Here is a 21,927-nt window from a genome sequence, read left to right as displayed (position 1 = left end):
CACAATGCTGTCGATATAGTTAATAGAATTTATTCACATACTCCCAGTGATAACTGGCAACGTGTTTCACGGGCACAATCCCGCTTCATCAGGCAATAAAACAACAGGAGTAACACACAGCTAGGGGTCCAGACTATGCTTGGCACCTCTGTCAGCGGGATTGTGCCCGTGAAACGTGTTGCCAGTTATCACTAGGAGTATGTGAATAAATTCTATTAACTATATAGACAGCATTGTGTCTGTTTAGAGTGTCTGGTCCACCACCGCCTCCTGAACGGTTTTAGATGATTTTAGCATATTTTACTCTTTTGGCGCCAGAGGTGCCAAGCATAGTCTGGACCCCTAGCTGTGTGTTACTCCTGTTTTATTGCCTGATGAAGCGGGATTGTGCCCGTGAAACGCGTTGCCAGTTATCACTAGGAGTATGTGAATAAATTCTATTAACTATATAGACAGCATCGTGTCTGTTTGGAGTGTCTGGTCCACCACCGCCTCCTGAACGGTTTTAGAGGATTTTAGCATATTTTACTCTTTTGGCGCCTCTGTACACCTCTACATAGTAAGTTATCCTCCCTTGGTGGAAGGGTGATACACCCTCCTTTTTCTTCTATCCACAGAGAGCGACATTTAACCCTGAGTGGGGACAGGTCTAATCTCCCCACCTGCATACTCAGTGGTTGCCTATGCGGTAACCCTGGTTTGTGAGTATAAATACTTACGTTACAGATCTCCCCTCTTCCAAAACATACTACACTATATTGGGCTCTCGGTTTTCTGTTTTCCAGTACAATACCTTACTCTATATACATACCATGAACTCTGTATTAAGTCTTAAAATATAGTCATTGAAACAGTGGCGTAGCTAAGGAGCTGTGGGCCCCGATGCAAGTTTTACATTAGGGCCCCCCAAGCACTCTATACATAACAACTGATATGCAGCACCAAAACCTGCCAAGGACAACTGCAGTGTCAGAGGTACAAGTAGAGGATGGGGAACAGCTTGTTATTGATTACCACTATTTACAGCATCTATAGAAGTGATTATTATGTGCCCAGGACCAATAGAGAGCTAATACTGCAGTTGAGGGAGGGCCCGAAGGAGCCCCTCTGGCCCAAGGTCCCCGATGTGGTCGCAACCTCTGCACCCCCTATTGCTACGCCCCTGCATTGAAAGTATATTAACCTTGGGAGACTTAAGACATTGACCTTCACCACTGTGAGTACTGCTGGGGATTTGTGCTGGTAGGTTGAGACTTCTGGTTAGTTGAGTTCTGGATAAGTAGCATTCTACTGTACCAGGCAAACAGCATTTTCATCTATTATCCCTCTGTTCAGGTTTGCAAGAAGTCAGGCCAGTGATTGGTTGCTATATTTACTACACTTTCTCTCATACACTATTAGCCATTAGATTGTATTTGAAAGTTTCATTTGCTCAGGAATGCCGGTGATAAATGAAGGATTACACCATCTCTGTGTTTCCTGTCAACTGAGCTGCTGAAATGTGATCCCTAGATTATGATTCTAATTCATAATACCCAATCAGGTCTCCTTGTATGTCTCACAAAAGGGGCTCTGAACTGGGATGCTGCGTATCAGTTCTGAAACCCCTCAGCCTGTGCTTGTTCAGCTATCGTGCTTCCAACACAACAAGGCCTCTGGTCACCGGCCAAACCAAACCTTAATCTGTGTAACTGAAGCTTTATTCTGCAACTGCAAAGAAAACAGGCTTCATCCAAGTGTGGTCACCATAGCAGAGCACATGGGCCAATTCACTTATGATCATGATTAGAGCTGTCTTTGGGGACAAATGCTTGGCAAAGGTGAATGACGAGTTAACTGTTTAACAATCATGTACTGGCTGAGTCTGAAGGGTAAGTCCACTTAAAACTAGTATAGGTAATTCCCAGCGGCGTAGCTAGGGAGCTGTGGGCCCTGATGCAAGTTTTACATTGGGGCCCCCCAAGCACTCTATATATAGCAATTGATACAGCGCTCCAAAACCTTCCAATGGCAACTACAGTGTCTGAGGTGCAAGAAGGGGATGGGGAACAGTTTGTTAATAATTACCAGTATTCAAAGTATCTATAGAAGTGATTATTATGAGCACAGGAGCAATAGAGAGCTAATACTGTAGTTGAGGGAGGGCCCTTCGGGGCCCCTCTGGCCCAAGGGCCCCGATGCGGTGGCTACCTCTGCAACCCCTATTGCTATGCCCCTGGTAATTCCTATTTTACACAAATCTAAATTATTGCGATGGAACATTATACTTGATATAAAAACTGTTGTATATAACAGCATGTGGTTGATTCACTATAACAAATAGTGTGCCTTATCAGTTAGCATCCCTTATCAGAGTTAACAAGCCTTTATCAGAGTTAGCGTGCCTTATCAGAGTTAACATGCCTTATCAGAGTAGCAAAGCGAGCGCTACGAACTTATGCCTGCTAATTGGCAATGATGAGAGCTCCACTCGTCCTGCCCGGAGCCCCTGCGGGTCCAATCACTTTAAAGGACATTATGCCCGCACTTTGATTGGCCCAATAGGCTGTCTGTCACTTGGCCGGCAGCCTATTGGGCCAATCGAAGAGTGAGGATAATGTCCTTTAAAGTGATTGGACCCGCAGGGGCTCAGGGCAGGACGAGTGGAGCTCTCGTCATTGCCAATTAGCAGGCATTAGTTCATAGCGCTCGCTATGCTACTCTGATAAGGCACGTTAACTCTGATAAGGCATACTATTTGTTATAGTGAATCAACCCCCATGAGTCCTGGATATGGTATGAATATGCTAAAATATAAGGATATACATAAAGATCTCGTCTCTCAAGAGCTTGCAGTGCATTACAGTGTTCACAAAAGTTCACTTACATTTGGTACTCTACAGTCAATTTGATTGAGTGTGGGTGGGAGTGCCCCAAAATATTTGCGTTATGGTAGAATATTGAGGATAAAGAACAGTTTTACCTCGGTTTAAGAACATTTATTAGGCACCATAAAAAAAAAGACATTTTGTGGGACCTGTCCGCTTTTTCAGGTCAATGAGAGACAGTGTCTGATCTGTATGATCCAGATTCGGAGCAGCAGGAAAAGAAGAAAGACAGGTTTTCTCCTTTTCTTCGGTGCCTAGAGTTAAACCTTGAATCTCATCCACTGGTTTATCTAGTATCAGCAAGAGGGATTCACTTAGATTTGGTGCACTAGAGTCACTGAGGATTGGTGCTCTATAGAGATTCAGAGTTGGTACTCTACAGTGTCATTGAGATTGGGTGATCCACAAAGATTCGCTGAGATTTGATGCACTAGGGAGAGTCCGGGAGATTTGGTGCTCTACACAGGGTTAGTGAGATTTGGTGCTCTACAGCGAGTCAATGACATTTAGTGTTCTACAGAGAGTTAATGAGATTTTGTGCTGCACAGGGAGCCAGTGAGACTTGGTGTGCTAGGTGCTCAGATTTGGTGCTTTAGATTGAGATTTGGTCCTCTGTGCAGATCTGGGCCTGTTTGGATCAGTGCTGGCTGTGTCATGTCTGACCTCTGTTGTCAAACAAAGCTCAGCTAGACAAAAGCAGATCTTTTAAGTAGAACATACCTATGGAGTTTTCTATAGCCTACAATAGGGGTTTCATATGATTTACATGCTTGCTTGTAGAGCACAACCCTCCCTTCTACAGAGATTTCCCTGTACTAATAGGTGTTAGTTACAGGATGTCTTACTGACTGGGGGACCTGGGGCAATACTCCTTTTGCCACAGACTGCAATATGCAAGGTATGTACAGCAGCATACAGTGTGTACCTGGCTATACAGAACACTGTGCACAGGTACAGAAACCAATCAGCACTGAATTTACTTCTGGATTCCTAGAAATGCCACTCTGACTGAACAACTTATGCCAAGGAAAAAATGTCACTCTAAAGTTTCTCTCTAATTACTCTATGCAAGCTTCCCGTGTTTTTAGTGAAGTCATTATGTGGGATAGAGAACCAAAGCAAGAAGAATATAAAGTCAGGGCAATTACAATTACAGCCTTTCTTTGTGACTGCACAGGGATACAAAGATGTAAAAACAAGCCAGACTAGTAATTTGGCCAAAGATCCGGCCAAGCAAGTATTAGCCAGCTTTACAGCATACTTAAAGAGGAACTGTAGTGAAAATAATGTAATGAATAAAATTGCTTATTTTTTACAATATTACTTTATCATTTATCTAGTCAGTGTTTGGCCATTGTAAAATCTTTCCTCTCCCTGATTTACTTTCTGAAATGTATCACTGGTCGTGACATCTTTAGTACTGGAAGGTGATCTGTATGGAATGTTCGTTTACTGAGATTTCTACGCACAAAGGAAAAAACAACTTAGGGGTCATGTGCCCAGACAGCCATCATCTTCTGAGACACTAGCAGACACTCCTATCGACACTGCCGCAGGTCCCTCAAGCCCTGTGCTGCATCCCAGCCCCACATTGCCATGTCCCCATCACATTGAACATTAAGGTATGTCCACCATTCATTGATATACCTTCCATTTCATGTCGTCTCCCAGAAGTGCATATGTGACCATGGGAGGCTGAAACGCTGTGATGATACATTGACCCGATTCCATAAATTGACGCATGGAAGTCGCATGGCCACATCATCACTAAAATTTCAGCGTTCCTAGTGATAAGGGATGGATGAGGAAGGAGATTGAGACAAGGCTCTAAAAGGACCCAAGGCATAGACAACAAAGTACTGCTACCCCTCTCCTCCACCCAACTACCTTCAATCAAAATCAACTGGCCAGCTGATGTCTGGGCTACCTGCTCCACTGTGGCCTGGTCCAATCTGTGGCATCTCCCACTTCCACATCACACAAAGGTGAGGTGAACAACACACCAGAGGTCCTTCTGCTGGCTTCCATGTAACATGGCAGCAGATGTTCCTGTGTACCCTCTTTCCCCGAAATTCAGACATCCCCTGAAAGTAAGCCCTAGTAGGAATTTTGAGCATGCTGGAAATATAAGCCCTACCCTGAAAGTAAGCCCTAGAGGCAGTAAGAGGGAAAAATATGGCAACTTGTGTTACTATTGGAGCCCATGGTCTTGCAGGCAAGTAGACAAAGGGACACAGGAGGACAGGGGAAAGTGGAAGACACAGGTACAGAGGGGGACTCCAAGGGACACTAAAAGGTACAAAGGGGAAAAAGAGGCACACGAGGTGGATCCATCCAGCAGAGGAAAAGGTGTCACAGTGGGGAAGTAAGGATGACACAGCGCAGGTACTTGTGTGTTCATAGAAATATAAAACATCCCCTGAAAATAAGCCCTAGCACATCTTTTGGTGCAAAAATTAATATAAGACAGTGTCTTATTTTCGGGGAAAGACGGTATCTGTGAGCAGGGAGGAGCGACAGTGCATGTGCTGGACGGCAATGTTTGCTTTCTCCAGATGTTTCCCCGCTGGCTCAGGGTTCTGTGGGCAATCTAAAAAGCAGTCACCCAGAGGATCATGTGAAGTATACGCTTCCCCACACAGACACTGCGCCCAAAAGCTGCTGCCTCTGCCTCAGAGTCAGAGATGGAAGTTACAGTTTTCGGTCATTTGGGGCAGAGGGATGGGCAAGTAGAAAAAAAAATGGAGTTTTTTTTTTAAAAATGTATTCATCAGCTGGAGCATTTCATTAGACCCAACATTTCCGGCTAAGTAATCCCTGTGATAATGGAAACATCACATGTCCAACACAAAAGATCTACAAGCTAAAGGGAGAATTTGAGAACAATATAACGGCACTTCCTGTATATGCAAATAGAGTCCGGCAAAGGTAAATATCTGCCTCTCCAGTGCCTGGATTACTTTAAATAAAATAATGTTGAGCACTTGAGTCATCTGTAGAGCGGAAGCTCTGAAGGCATCACTGTAACCCGAGATTCTGATGCTTATAGAATTCATCTTGGAAAATCAGCTAAAGCATAGTTCCTAACTGTCCATCTTTTGAAGGGACAGTCCCTCTTTGGGAACCCCGTACTCCTGTCCCTTTTTCCTCCTCATGTGTCCCTATTTCAGGACTGATGTACAGATCTATGTAAATATATATATTTTTCTACTGAAAAATGTGGTTAAACTTTATTCCCATCCTTTAAACTGATATACGGTACCTGTATTTCTTATTTTCACATGTTAAAATGAAGGAAAATGAACCAGGATAAAAAGCACTAATTTGGTTTTAATTATGAAACAACATATTTTTCCTATAAAATCTTTATGGAATGTGTGATTAGGGGTGTGTCGGGGGCGTGATTAGGGGTGTGTCTTAAATATCTCTCTTTCTAATGTCAAAAAGTTGGGAGATATGCTAACGTGATGAAGCTATACATTTTTTTCCTCTTTTTTGCGCTTCAGTTTTTTCCTTTTTTTGCGCTTCAGTTTTTATACCTCTGTTGTGCTCAATGACTCTTTTGCGCATACTTCCTGACACATAACTGAAGGCATGCGCTGCACAGAAATCACCATTGCATGTTTGGCATTGAAACACTTCTCTGAAGACCAAGAAATTGTGTATATTGTTATTATGATTACGTATTTATATAGCTTTATAGCTGAACTCTTCCACAATGCTTTACAGAGGCCATAGTCACGCCACTGTGAATAACAACATTTTAAATGAACAGAACATTATTTTCACTACTCTTTATCTATAGGCTGTGGACCACAGCAATTTGACTTTTCAGATATGTCCCTAACATTATCACCATTTATGACACCTAGGATTTTCCTATGCCCTAAAACAAGGGGTAGGGAACCTATGGCTCGGGAGGCTCTTTTGATGGCTACATCTGGCTCACAGACAAATCAGTAGGGGTTGATTCACTAAGCTATACTGCTCACGCAGCAAAGCTTGGTGTGGCAGCGCAAGTAACATTTTCAAAGTAGGAACGCTACTGCTGTAGCATGCACTACTCACTTACTCACACTTAAACCAAAACTAACGGCAGCTCCACTTCTCCCACCCTGGACCCTGTCAGGTCCAGTGACTTTGTAGGAGGAGAGCCTCGAACTTGACAGGCAGCCTATTGGGCCAAAGTGCGGGGATCTCGTCCTACAAAGTGAATCAACCCCCAAGTCAGCTAGCTAATTGTACAAGCGGTTAGTCGGTATTTCTCCTGTCTGGCTCTTGGGGATGTTGCTGAAACCCAAGAGAAGCTGAAGACGTGTCTGACACTTCGGCTGCCCAGCGGATCAACTGTATACACATCACCATGGCAACAGGGACGTGAACCCTCTGCTGCGCATGTGCACTGTCCCAGTTTGAAACATATTGTATGACTCTCACGGAATTACATTTTAAAATATGTGGTGTTTATGGCTCACTCAGCCAAAAAGGTTCCTGATCCCTGACCTAAACGTTCAGTATTGAGAGAAACCACAGCCTTACAGCAGTTCCTCTGCCTTTTGTATCACAGGTCCGCACACCTCAGACTGTGAGCATGACTTCTGCTATTCTGTGTAAGTTATACTCTGTACGTGTTATGCATGCAACTTATAATTACAGAAGTTCACAAAAGTTGTTAAAGCAGGACCTACAGTGGTTTGCAAAAGTATTCGGCCCCCTTGAAGTTTTCCACATTTTGTCACATTACTGCCACAAACATGAATCAATTTTATTGGAATTCCACGAGAAAGACCAATACAAAGTGGTGTACACGTGAGAAGTGGAATGAAAATCATACAGGATTCCAAACATTTTTTTACAAATAAATAACTGCAAAGTGGGGTGTGCGCAATTATTCAGCTCCCTTTCGTCTGAGTGCAGTCAGTTGCCCATAGACATTGCCTGATGAGTGCTAATGACTAAATAGAGTGCACCTGTGTGTAATCTAATGTCAGTACAAATACAGCTGCTCTGCGACAGCCTCAGAGGTTGTCTAAGAGAATATTGGGAGCAACAACACCATGCAGTCCAAAGAACTCATCAGACAGGTCAGGGATAAAGTTATTGAGAAATTTAAAGCAGGCTTAGGCTACAAAAAGATTTCCAAAGCCTTGAACATCCCACGGAGCATTGTTCAAGTGATCATTCAGAAATGGAAGAAGTATGGCACAACTGTAAACCTACCAAGACAAGGCCGTCCACCTAAACTCACAGGCCGAACAAGGAGAGCACTGATCAGAAATGCAGTCAAGAGGCGCATGGTGACTCTGGACGAGCTGCAGAGATCCACAGCTCAGGTGGGAGACTCTGTCCATAGGACAACTATTAGTCGTGCACTGCACAAAGTTGGCCATTATGGAAGAGTGGCATGAAGAAAGGCATTGCTAACATGTGGAAAAAGGTGCTCTGGTCAGATGAGACCAAAATGGAACTTTTTTGGCCAAAATGCTATGTGTAGCGGAAAACTAACACTGCACATCACTCAAAACACACCATCCCCACTGGCAAATATGGTGCTGGTAGCATCATGCTCTGGCAGTGCTTCTCTTCAGCAGGGACAGGGAAGGTGGTCAGAGTTGATGGGAAGATGGATGGAGCCAAATACAGGGCAATCTTGGAAGAAAACCTCTTGGAGTCTGCAAAAGACTTGAGACTGGGGCGGAGTTTCACCTTCCAACAGGACAATGACCCTAAACATAAAGCCAGGGCAACAATGGAATGGTTTAAAACAAAACATATCCATGTGTTTAGAATGGCCCAGTCAGAGTTCAGATCTAAATCCAATCGAGAATCTGTGGCAAGAGCTGAAAACGGCTGTTCACAAACGCTGTCCCTCTAATCTGACTGAGCTGGAGCTGTTTTGCAAAGAAGAATGGGCAAGGATTTCAGTCTCTAGATGTGCAAAGCTGGTAGAGACATACCCTAAAAGACTGGCAGCTGTAATTGCAGCAAAATGTAGTTCTACAAAGTATTGGATCAGGGGGCTGAATAATTACGCACACCCCATTTTTCAGTTTTGTTTTAATGTTTGGAATCGTGTATGATTTTCGATCCAATTCTCACATGTACACCACTTTGTGTTGGTCTTTCACGTGGAATTCCAATAAAATTGATTAATGTTTGTGGCAGTAATGTGACAAAATGTGGAAAACTTCAAGGTGGCCGAATACTTTTGCAACCCACTGTATGTTTTCCTTCCTGTGAAAGATACATTTTTGCCTGAAATGTAAGACTTTAGAGGTTTTCAGAGATTAAAAGAACTGTAGTGACAGTTTTCCAAGCTCTGCACAAGCCCACAGTGGAAAGCTTGTTTGTACTTGTGTAGAAGCTAATTACTCAAGGAGAACTTTTGCGAAAAAGGGGCAAAAAAAATCATTACATTACAAGTCCGAAGTTAAAAAAAAAAAGAAGAGAGATCAGGAAATGATTGATATTCTCTATTTATTTTGTTCATATTGTTTGATCCACAATCAGCCTGTATTATCTTACTACTTGCAGACTTTAAAAAAATAATTGAGAGCACCAACTGCCATTATCTGTAACCACACCCCCTAACAATGCAATAGACTAAAAGGTTGTTGTTTTATAGATATACACATGCACAGAGGGAAATACTGGTTGCCTGGCAGTTGGAAACCGCTTTATTTCCCACAATGCAACAAGGCTCACAGACAGGAAACGGTCAGGACCTTGGTCATGACATCACACTGTGGGAGGGGTTTCACCACAATATCAGCCATACAGACTCCACTGATGATCTACTCGAAAAAAAAGGTAAAGTTTTCTCATGGGAAAAGGGGCATTAGCTACTGATGGGGATGAAGTTCAATCCTTGGCTACAGCTCCTCTGTAAGTACATTCAAACAAATATTTGTTATTTACCTGATCAGGAACCAATTTACTATCAACAGCCTGTGAACCTTTCTAGTCTATAGGTGCATACACACGTCTGATTTTATGCCCGACTGTCGTTCAAACCGGACGTATGAACGACTTGTCATTCAAACAAAAAGTTGTTCAGACTCCTTGTACACACAGACGACAAAGTTTGAAATGCTTATTACAGCTAATTTACATGTCGTTTGACTGGTCAATGGACTTGATAGAACAATGGACTAAATCAAATTACTTGTTGTTTGTAAGTCTAAAGGCCCATACACACGTCGGATTTCCGCGAACGACGGGTCGTTTGAACGTCCCGTCGTTCGCCCGCTAAGTCAGGCGTGTGTACAGGCTGTCATTCGCTTGATAAGGGCGAGTTTGAGCGATCCGCCCGGCGGATCGCTCAAACTCACCCTTATCAAGCGAACGACAGCCTGTACACACGCCCGATTTAGCGGGCGAACGACGGAACGACGGGACGTTCAAACGACCCGTCGTTCGCGGAAATCCGACGTGTGTATGGGCCTTATAGGTGGCCATACACTTATAGATTTGCAGCAGATTCGACCATCAGATACATTTCTGTCAGATGCCTGTCAAGTCGAATCTGACAGGAATCTATCTGATGTGTGCCACACAGGAACAGATTTCCAATAGATTTCAGAATTAAATCTAAATGCATTATTGGACCATTAGGTCCAATGCAACTCTGTGGGCCATGAATCTGTTACCAGCAGCAGATAGACCTAGATTTTCCATCCTGTCAGATAGATCAAATCCATCAAAATCGGCCACAAATCGATCGATCAATTTGATAGAATGATTTCTGATCTATCGATTCTATAGAATCCATCGATCGATTGATGGCTGAAATCGACCAGTGTATGAGCCCCCTATTAGTGTCAAACGAATAGACTTTCTAACAACAAGTCGTTTGAACAGATGTAAGGACCTAACTGACGTTTGCACCGACAGTGGATCAGTCAAAACTGCTGCTATTAGTCTAACGATCGTTCTTACACACGCCAAACTGCCGTTCAAACGACCAGTTTGAACGACAAGTCGTTCAGAAATATCAGACGTGTGTACGTATCTTATGTGGTTAAAGTGCTAAGATTCCTTTGTATGGTAATGTCAGTTGAAAAAGGTGTCACAAAGAATGCATGCTAAAAATCAGAATATCACAGCCCAGGATATAAAGGATCAATGACTAGGCAGGAGGTCAGATCTTCAAAGTCTGACAAACAAATAAGATTTGACCACCAGGCACACAGCTCCTGAGTTCACCTTACAGTTCCTGCATGTTTCAGCAGCAGCTGCGGTTCCTTCCCCACTATCGTTATTCTGGCCACACAGGAAACTGCAGACAGTGGTGCTTTGTAGGTTATACACAAACAGGAAGCAGCAAACTGTCTCAGGGCAGGTATCTGTGAAAGCAGTGCATCATTTATTGAGGCAATTATACACATTTCTTTTTCAAATGGGTGTTTTCAGCAGTCTAATGAACCTTTGCACCTCTACACTGTAATTATCTGCAATTTCTGGATTCCAGGAAGCTACAATCAGACGTCACTGTGTGTCCTACACACAAATCTAAAACTGTCACTTCCCTCTGGTGGCAACAGGTGACTCCCGAGAAGACAGAAAAACTCTGTATATTTTCTCTGCAGGCCTCTCACCTCCAGACTGAATAATTGATTCACTATATTATTTAAAACAAGGTGTCTTTTAATACAGAACAATAGGTAAATGAAGCAGTAAAAGATCACTAAAACAGCATCTTCTTTAGTATAAACCTTGTATCATGGAAGGACTATCTTTGTGTTCATGAGAGACATCGGAGTCCTTCCTATTGGAGAAGAAGCCCCTGCAGCTGGAGGAGGGTCAAGGGTTGGGTTGGGGAGGGGGGGGATGGGTATATTACTTACCTTCCCTTCCTCTGCAGGCATCTAGCTCCAAAGCAGGTGGTAGAGTGGACACACTTGTTATGAGTAGGATGAGAATGGTGGCCACACACCTATGAGAGGGAATCATAGTGGCCACATTTGTTATGGATGGAAGGAGTCATGGTGGCCACACAGCTATGGAAGGGGTTCATGGTGGTCACACATGTTATGGATGGAAGGAGTCTGGTGGCCACACAGCTATGGATGGAAGGAGTCATGGTGGTCACACATGTTATGGATGGAAGGAGTCATGGTGGCCACACAGCTATGGTAGGGAATCATGGTGGCCACACTTGTTATGGATGGAAGGAGTCATGGTGGCCACACAGCTATGGTAGGGAATCATGGTGGCCACACTTGTTATGGATGGAAGGAGTCATGGTGGCCACACAGCTATGGTAGGGGTTCATGGTGGTCACACATGTTATGGATGGAAGGAGTCTGGTGGCCACACAGCTATGGTAGGGAATCATGGTGGCCACACTTGTTATGAATGGAAGGAGTCATGGTGGCCACACAGCTATGGAAGGGGTTCATGGTGGCCACACATGTTATGGATGGAAGGAGTCTGGTAACCACACAGCTATGGTAGGGGTTCATGGTGGTCACACATGTTATGGATGGAAGGAGTCTGGTGGCCACACAGCTATGGAAGGGGTTCATGGTGGACACACAGCTATGGAAGGGGTTCATGGTGGCCACACTTGTTATGGATGGAAGGAGTCATGGTGGCCACACTTGTTATGGATGACAGGAGTCATGGTGGCCACACAGCTATGGAAGGGGTTCATGGTGGCCACACTTGTTATGGATGGAAGGAGTCATGGTGGCCACACTTGTTATGGATGGAAGGAGTCATGGTGGCCACACTTGTTATGGATGGAAGGAGTCATGGTGGCCACACAGCTATGATAGGGGTTCATGGTGGCCACACTTGTTATGGATGGAAGGAGTCATGGTGGCCACACAGCTATGGAAGGGGTTCATGGTGGCCACACTTGTTATGGATGGAAGGAGTCATGGTGGCCACACTTGTTATGGATGGAAGGAGTCATGGTGGCCACACTTGTTATGGATGGAAGGAGTCTGGTAACCACACAGCTATGGTAGGGAATCATGGTGGCCACACTTGTTATGAATGGAAGGAGTCATGGTGGCCACACAGCTATGGAAGGGGTTCATGGTGGCCACACATGTTATGGATGGAAGGAGTCTGGTAACCACACAGCTATGGTAGGGAATCATGGTGGCCACACTTGTTATGGATGGAAGGAGTCATGGTGGCCACACAAATTTTGGTATTATTATCTAATAGGGATGTTGAAGGAAACCAAAATGCATGGAGGAAACCCACACTTACACAGGGAACGCATGCAGATAGTGTCCTGGCCCAGATTAGAGCTGGCAACCCCAGTGCTGTAAGGTGAGAGTGCATCATGCCACCCCATAGAGGAGGAGAGAGGCTGGGTATGGAAAGACACAAAAGGGGAGCGAGTATGAGGGAAAGATGGGGGGGGGAGAGTAAGACTCTAGAAAGCCAGCCTAAAGAGCAAAATCAAAACAAAAATCTGGGCATGTGAACGACTTATGTTCGAGGCCAGGAAATAAGAGATGGGATCTTGAGATCTAAAGACGGCCACAAGGAAATGCTGAACCATCCTTTGTGCCACACACATACTGCAACATTGGCATCTCATTACCTCTCCTCTTACCTTGTTATTAGAGTTAAAGTACAGGTTTGCAAGCCAGGAAGTGCTGTAAAAGTTGGCAGGCCAGGGAAGTCGTAATGATAGATTCTGACGTTACATCACAGCACATTTTATAGAACCATCTCCAAAGTCTGCACAACTTTTTCAATTATTCAGTTTTTTTTTTTTATTATTAAAAGTGAAACCGTACAACCAAACAGCTCCAGGCTCTGTATGCAGATGAATGGCACTGCTAGGGTGACCTGATACTATACAGGTTGGACAGGTTTTTCTCTTTCCCAGAATCCGTTTGATATTACACAACAAGAAGACGCACAAATACTCTTTTACAAAACTAGGAAAAAACAAAAAAAAAACAGGCAGGGGACACACTTGTCTTCCAGTTTTCTGCATGCGTTTTTTCTGAATACGTTTTCTGCACACCATGTGTGTTTGTATGCAGAAAAACACGCACGTTTTTTTCACAACACCTAGGGTAATTGATAGAGAAAACCGACAAAATATGCACTAACTGTCCTGCAAGATGTCAGTTTTTTTTCTGCGTGCAAAAACTCATTGAGTGTAACTTAGCCCATTGATTAACATGAGTTCTCAGTTTAAAGTGTACCCGGGGCGACATGTGACATGATGAGATAAACGTTTATGTACAGTATATTAATAACTAGGCTGTTTTACTTGTTTTGTTTTGCTGCCTGAAAGTCAGGTCCGGATTTACATCACAGGAGCCTATAGGCACAGATGTCCTGCCATCCAGGTAGCCCTCCATGAATCTGCAAACACCCGCTGAACTGCTCCGCAAGTGTACTGGCTGGTCCTGCTATCACTTCTCTTTTACTTCCCTTGCCTGTCATAGGTAGCTACAGGTGCCCCTTAGTATTAGGTAGCCAGAACTATGCTCAGTATTAAGTAGCTAGAGGTTCCCCCTGCCTTCACAGTGTTTACTGAGCGGACATGCTGTGCTCCATCGCAGTGTCCATTGACTCACATTACTTTCCATTGTGCATCCGGTCCACCATCCAGGTCCACAGCCACTTGACTCCACCACACTGGACAAGCGCCAGTTTACAGATCGGAGCCCCAGAAGAAACATCAGGCTCTCACTGGACTGCAAAAGACCAATGGGAATCATCCCTGAGCACCAGGGAGAATTCTTACTGGTCCGCAACTCAGTAAACCAATGAGAATCCTCCCTGGGGAGGGAGGATTCCTATTGGTCTGTTGCAACCCAATGGGAGCCTGATGTTTCTGTCGAGGCTCCGATACCCGAAGGCAGAAGATGACAAAGTAGAAGACAGGTGAGCAGGAACGTATTCAAGAAACAGTGAGAATGGGCATTGACTGCTCCCATAGGCTTGTACTCATCCCATTGGCATCTGCAGGAATAATTGTGCATGTAGGGCGTTTACAGGGTAAGGTGAGTGCTTACAGTGGCAGTGAAGCATACTTTCAATAGTACTGTATGTTTTACTATAGGTCCCCAAGCACTTTGTGCCCTACAAAAACAAAGCGATTTACAAATGTTTGCTCATTTATTAGTATTCATAGGAGTCAGTAAACTAAAGGTGGCCATTCATCAGCCGACTTGGCGGACGATCGACCATTGGATTCGATGACTATTATGGAACCGGGTGAAAATTGGTGCCGCCAACAGCTTCCCGGTCAACAATGCAACCAATTTCAGGTTGAAATTGGTCCCATGTATTGATTGGACATGCTGCAAAATCTCAGGCCGACGTGCTTGACCCCCGATGCTGTACTCCCAAAGTGTAAAATGTGTCCTCCCCAGTGCATGTGCATGAATAATTTACCTGTCAATGTCCACCTCTTCCTCAGTCTCTGCACTCTTCCTCACACACAAGCTTGTGACGTCAATATGGCAGCAACCACATGGGGCGCATGCGTGTGAGGGAGATTTGCAGACAGCGGCGGACTCCAGCAGTATTCCTGCACAGACATCGGGGAGTACATCTTCATTTGGGGGGGGCAGCAGCCGGGACGGCAAGGCGACATCACTACACAGATTCCTCAAAGATTTCATGCTAAAACCAATCAGGAATCGGCCTGCAGCTTATGCTGGACACAGATCTCTCCAATCAGTTCTGATCAGAGAGAGATCTGTCGCTTGATCAATCAGCTGCCAAAATCGCTAGATGTATGGGCACCTTTTGTGTGCAGCTAACTTCTGCTTCCAAAGAAAACCTGCGATCACCACGTTTCAAAAGAGCATACACAGCCAAATGGCTCAGAATACACATTTGTACAGCATCTTTGCAACCAACTGATGGCTTGCACCACACTGCAGTGACAGGGCACCCCTGAGTCATGTCTCACCAGCACTCTACTCTTGTTACAAATAGTAGGGTGACTGGAAATAAGGGGGAGTCTCACCTGGGCCACTGGTAAGTAATACGTTGACTTCTTTACCCCGCGTGTCGGTGCATAAATCTCAGAGGGAGTAACAGTCATTCTCTAGATCAGGAGCTCGGTACAAGTGGGCTTTTAAAGTGAACCCAAGATGAAAGTAAACTGATGAGATAATTATATTTATTCTCCTACTCCTAAAAATGACTAAGTATCCCAGGGTTTTCTTTTATATTTAACTACTTGCTGCATCTGGTGCAGTATATGTATGTCCCGCAAGACTTCATCTGAAGTCCCAGGGACGTAGATATGCACCTATTGTGGCGAATGGCTGCCGCTTGTTCCCACACTCGTCACCGCCCGTTAACCTCCTTAGCGGTATGGACGACTATATACGTCCATTACCGCCCGGAGGGTGCCGCTCAGGCCCTGCTGGGCCGATTTTTATAAAATAAAAAGCAGCACACGCAGCCGGCACTTTGCCAGCCGCGTGTGCTACCTGATCGCCGCCGCTCTGCGTCGATCCGGCGCGAGCAGCGGCGAAAGAGGGTCCCCCCAGCCGCCCGAGCCCTGCGCAGCCGGACCAATCAGTTTCGGCCAGCGCTAAGGGCTGGATCGGAGGCGACTGACGTCAGGACGTCAGCTGACGTCCATGATGTCACTCCAGAGCAAGCAAAACAAGGAAGGCTGCTCATTGCAGCCTTCCTTGTTAATTCTGATCGCCGGAGGCGATCGGAATTATGCTTCAGGAGCGCCCTCTAGTGGGCTTTCATGCAGCCAACTTTCAGTTGGCTGCATGAAATATTTTTTTTTTTATTTAAAAAAAACCCTCCTGCAGCCGCCCTGGCGATCCTAATAGAACGCCAGGGAGGTTAAGAGGAGAGATCAATGAATGGAAACGCAGTTCCCATTCATTAATCTTAAGTACACAGGTCAATGATCGCCGGCATCAATGAGATGCCTGCAATCATTGTATCTTTTGGAGTAATACAGCCACGCATTACTTCCTATTCACGTACTTATAGTATGAGAATAGGAAATAATGCATGAGGACATCTTGTGGCCAAATAGTAAAATTACACCTAAATACATTTATTTAAATAAAAATACCCACACTTACATTCAAAATTAACTCATTCCCTCCCACACGCTCCCATAGTACCCCCCAAAATGTATTGCATAAAAAAGACAAAAAAATACATAAATAGTTGCCTTAGGGACTGAACTTTTTAATATATATGTCAAGAGGTTATATTACTGTTAATTTTTAAATGATGGGCTTGTAATAAGTGATGGCCGCAGAACAGAAAAAATGCACCTTTATTTCCAAATAAAATATTGTCACCATACATTCTACTAGGGAAATATTTTAAGCTTTGTAATAACTGGGACAAATGGGTAAATAAAATGTGTGGCTTTTATCCACAGTAGAACGAATTGTTTCCATTTCTTTCTTCCTATTCCCATTAAAATGCATTTAGAATAAAATAATTCTTAACATAATGTACAACCAAAAGAATGCCTAATTGGTGGCAAAAAAAACCCCAAGATATAGATCATTTAGCTGTGATTAATATCGATTAAGTTATTGGCGAATGAAAGGAAGGAGGGCTGAAAGGTGAAAAAGGGGAAATAGCCCTCAGTGGTCAAGTGGTTAAACATTTACAAGGTAGGTTGAATGTTTTACTGTCTCTTATCAGTGGCAGCCTAGTAAGTGTCCCAGAGCTAGAAAAAGGTCAGTAGTTCATGTATTTTATCTCTCCCTGCCCTCAGAAGTTGTATTCTGCCAGGAAAACTTGTATGGCTGTAATTTGCATATCAGCGATGTTTACTATTACAAGGTACCTTTCAAGATAGAAACTGTCACTTCCATGCCTAGAAATTAACTCTTTCAGGCAGCAAAATAAAACAAGTAAAACAGCCTGGCTATTAATATGCTTTGTACTGTATATATGTTTATCTCATCATGTCACATGTCGCCTTGGGTACACTTTAAGAGCCACATTTGTGTCTGTGGATTTTAGCTCTAATTAGAAAAAGTAAAATTCAGCACAAGGTCATTTCAGTAGTGGCATAATGTATGTGTCTGAAACTGTCACTATTATGTACTTAGGCAAGAATTCACATTTTCTGTGGTCAGGGAGGTCAGGATTATGCACAGTAAGTGTATTATTAGGGTCAGGCAAGGTTTGCAGGCTAGGTTAGGGCTAACGACTAATTACTTCAAACACAGGTTTCAGCTACTTGTCCCCTAATGATGGCTGTCAGGGTTAAGCAGGTTACAGTTAAGGGAAAATGTTAAGCACTTAGCAGGGAAATGGTTAAAGTTAGGCATATACAGTAGGGGAGGTTTCAGTAATTAATGCGGACCTGAATTCAAAACTTCCTCGGTACTCTGAAAGATAAGCAACAGCATAATAACCTTTTATGAAAAACATTACAGCTACAGAACTCCCGCCATAAATCAGCAGTGTGTCTACTTCCTGCTTTCACGGAAGCAGACGATAAAGGGTTAACATCCTGTGAGTTTCTGAGCTGACACAGCTGAGAGATCAAATTACACTTGTGGTTACTTGTAGATGAGAGGGAATTAGACAGGCTCTTCTCTGTAAAAAAAAAAAACAACAAAAAAAACACACAGAGTGTATTTCTCTCTGTTTTCCTCGGATCCATGTGCAAGAGCTCAGGTCCACTTTAAGGGATTATTGGGCCTTATCTGTGATTGGAACATCAACAGCAGGTGATGCCAATCAATTCATGTTATCTGTAAAGCGCTGGGGGAAAAGCCTCAGTGCTCTATAAATGCTTATTAATAATAATAATAAGAAGAAGAAGAAACCCTTTGACAAGAATAACATTGTTTCCATAGTTGACAAAACCTGTGTGCTGAGAGGGATTTTGTATCTGTACGCTCAGAGTTGCTGTAATGACTGCACATCAATAAATGCTGCTCTAGACATCCTGTACTCTTAGGGGAGGCCTACTTACACCCATCTTGGGTTCAGCCATCCTCAATGGGAAACAATTCCACATCCTCAATAGGAATCCTTTCTTCAGACAGAAATCCCAGGTCCAGTATCTCCTTCCTCAGCACTGACAGAGCCTCACTTTGCCCCCTGTAGTCAGGACCTCTGCTTCCGCGTAGCTGCTGCTCACACTAACAAGCAGCCTTCTATGACTATTTTAAAGAATATTTTCAGTGGGTGTAGAAAGGCAATCCTGTCATTGTTATAAATGGCCATGCATGGTAGTTCTCCACCAATCAGTTGAGACAGGTGTGTTCTCCTCATTCTATAGCAGGAAGGGATTCCAGTGAGGTGATTCATTTAGAAAGGAACTTCCTGTTGTTAAAAATGAATTTTTTTGAAGATAATAATGCGACTTACCTTCCACTGCAGGGAGTGAAACCACTGATCTCTCAGATAGCTGTTCGCAGCCTGTAAACAAAAAAAGCAAACAGATATTACATGTCAGGAAGTCATTTGTAAAGCGTAGACATAAAGGTATGTATCTATGCAATAAACGGTGTTCAGCAGAATTATGTGCATAACGTTTTACAGCACGATGAGTAGAGCAGAATGTTATACATTACATGCAATGCATTCTGCTATACTCATTGGGGGACATTTATCAAGAGTGTCTGAGACTAAATATTGGTAGGTTTTCAGAAATCCATGTAGAACTGTCCCAGGGCCAGTGCACACCAAAAACTGCTAGCGGATCCGCAAATGCTAGCGGTTTTTGAAGCGGTTTTTCAGAGCGATTCTAGGCAAGTTTAGAGCAATTTTTAAAACATGCCTAGTGTTTCTTGGAGCATATTTGTGTAGCAGCTTTTATATTTTGTTACAGTAAAGCGGTTACTGAACAACTTCTTTAACACAAACACTTGGAAAATTGCTCTGATCTAGCGGTTTTCAGAGCGGTTTTCCACTTTCCTATACTTTACATTGAGGCAGAAATGCCTTAGAAAACCCCAAAAATGCTGCAGCCCCCGAGTTTGCATTTGAGGAAAAAACCAACCGCTCTGGTGTGCACCATCCCGTGCCCATTCATTAGCCAAGCGGTTTTCCCCACGCAAGCATTTTAAAAAACACTTAGAACCACTCTTGGGGCTTGATTCACAAAACTGTGATTTTGCGCACGTTTTTGTGTTTTCATGCAAAACCGCACGTAAAAACGCTAGTGCGGCCGTGCTATGAGTTATTACGGTTTAGTGAATCAAGCACAAAGCGTGCACCAGCCTCAGACATCTTAAGAAATAACAAGATGTGCAGTTTCCTTCTAAAAATAGGAGGAGTTACGGAGGTTTCTCAAACAGTGCAGTGTGTGAGGGGAATTGCTGTTGCTGAGGTAACCAATACATCTGTTGTATTGCATCCATGCCCAGCACTGGAAGGGTTGAGCACAGAACAGCTTCACAGGACACCTGGCAGCAGGGAGAAGGAGCACTTCACAAATTATGCCTAGCCTGCACTGCTGCACTACCTATAGAAGTGCTATTAAGCACTTTGTAATCTGTAACAGTCTAGGAATAGATTTGCACTTTTCTTAACTGTAGCAAAAATCTTTCAAGATCTGGCACCACAAAATGTATTTATAGCTCAGTGGATTTTATTGCAGCATAAAGCAATACAGAACAACTTGGTGCACTGTATTGCTTTATGCTGCAATAAAATCCACTGAGCTATAAATACATTTTGTGGTGCCGGACCGTGAAAGATTTTTGCTGCATTGACCCCTTGGTCCTGGGGTGAGGATCTTGGCACGCTATTTCTGAACAAGTTTTTTTGGTGGCGCTCCTGGATCCACGTTACTGCTTTTCTTAACTGTAGTGCAGTGTTATAAATTCCCACTAAACTGTCACGATTAAAGAGACACTGAAGCGAGAATAATTCTCGCTTCAGAGGTCATAGTTAGCAGGGGCACGTGTGCCCCTGCTAAACCGCCGCTATAGCGCCGCTAAATGGGGTCCCTTCACCCCCAACCCCCCCCCCCCCCGGAAAATCAACGACCCAATTGGTAGTAGATTTTGCTGCTTCTAGAGGCAGGGCTAACGGCTGCAGCCCTGCCTCTAGTCGCGTCTATCAGCGGCGCATCGCCGCCTCTCCCCCACCCCTCTCAGCAAAGGAAGACAGAGGGGCGGGGGAGAGATGGAGATACGCGCTGACAGACGCGCGTGGGGCAGGGCTGCGGCGGTTAGCCCTGTCTCAACCAGGAAGAGATCCCCGGCTGCATGGAGGGGATTTGTGAGGTAAGGGACCCCCGTTTAGCGGCGGCGATAGCGGCGGTTTAGCAGGGGCACACATGCCCCTGCTAACTATGAGCTCTGAAGCGAGATTTATTCTCGCTTCAGAGTCTCTTTAAGTAGGATTTAAGAAACTTCTTATAATGCAGAACTGTTCCCCCTGCTGGTTAGAACTGTTTAAGAAGAAAACACTGTCGGTAATGCGATGATAAATCTGGCCCATTGTGCGGTAAGTCTTCGCACATAAAAGATGTACATTTCCTGTACGGTACTGTCAGTTCTGTATCAGTTTCTATGGGTGTGTTCATATATAAGAGGTGTACATTTCCAGGCCAGTCATGTAAAACTAGATAGAAAAGTAATTCAAAACGGACTGGACCAGAAATGTGCAGATTTATGTGAGAACCAAGCACACATTATTCTGCTTAATGTCCCCAGCGTTTAATTTCCCTGTGATTTTTGTACCAAAAGAGGTACAATTTTTTTTAAGGGTTTCTTTATATTGTAAGCAGTTTTGTGGACCGCTTGTAAGCTGTCCAAAAGCATGCGTGCAATATATTAAAAAAAAACACTTTTTATTTCTTTTTTTTATACATTTTTATTAAAAATATTTCCCTGTTCTGTGCATAGTACTGACATGACTAGTAAGATGGCAGCTTCCATGCAGGCATAAAAACAGCACAAATAAGCCATAGAAAACTTAATAGTGGGAGCCTGCTGTGGTACACTTCTGTCACTTCAAAGTGCAATCTGTAAGGTTGCTATGGGTAACGGCTATCCCTGTCCCAGTTATAGATAAGATTGTGTAAAATCAAAAAGGTGACAGCACAGACGTCGTCTTATGTCCCCTGTCCTCCGCTTTTCCTCAGGCTTTTACATCC

The 21,927-nt window shown here is 43.9% G+C and overlaps 1 protein-coding gene across 2 annotated transcripts in view; it reads right to left on the bottom strand.

Moving 5' to 3' along the window:
* Positions 1-21,927, bottom strand: part of CMIP (c-Maf inducing protein) — a 253,336-nt gene that overhangs the window by 103,180 nt on the left and 128,229 nt on the right. For both annotated transcript variants that reach the window (XM_068260379.1, XM_068260380.1), the window contains exon 3: positions 19,188-19,238. In XM_068260379.1, coding sequence (XP_068116480.1) covers positions 19,188-19,238 — 51 coding nt within the window. The remainder of the gene's footprint in view (positions 1-19,187; positions 19,239-21,927) is intronic.

Source organism: Hyperolius riggenbachi, chromosome 11 (genome assembly GCF_040937935.1).
Source record: "Hyperolius riggenbachi isolate aHypRig1 chromosome 11, aHypRig1.pri, whole genome shotgun sequence".
NCBI classification, from domain to species: domain Eukaryota; kingdom Metazoa; phylum Chordata; class Amphibia; order Anura; family Hyperoliidae; genus Hyperolius; species Hyperolius riggenbachi.
Note: the sequence above shows the minus strand (reverse complement) of the source record. Positions and strands in the feature narration are given on the sequence as shown.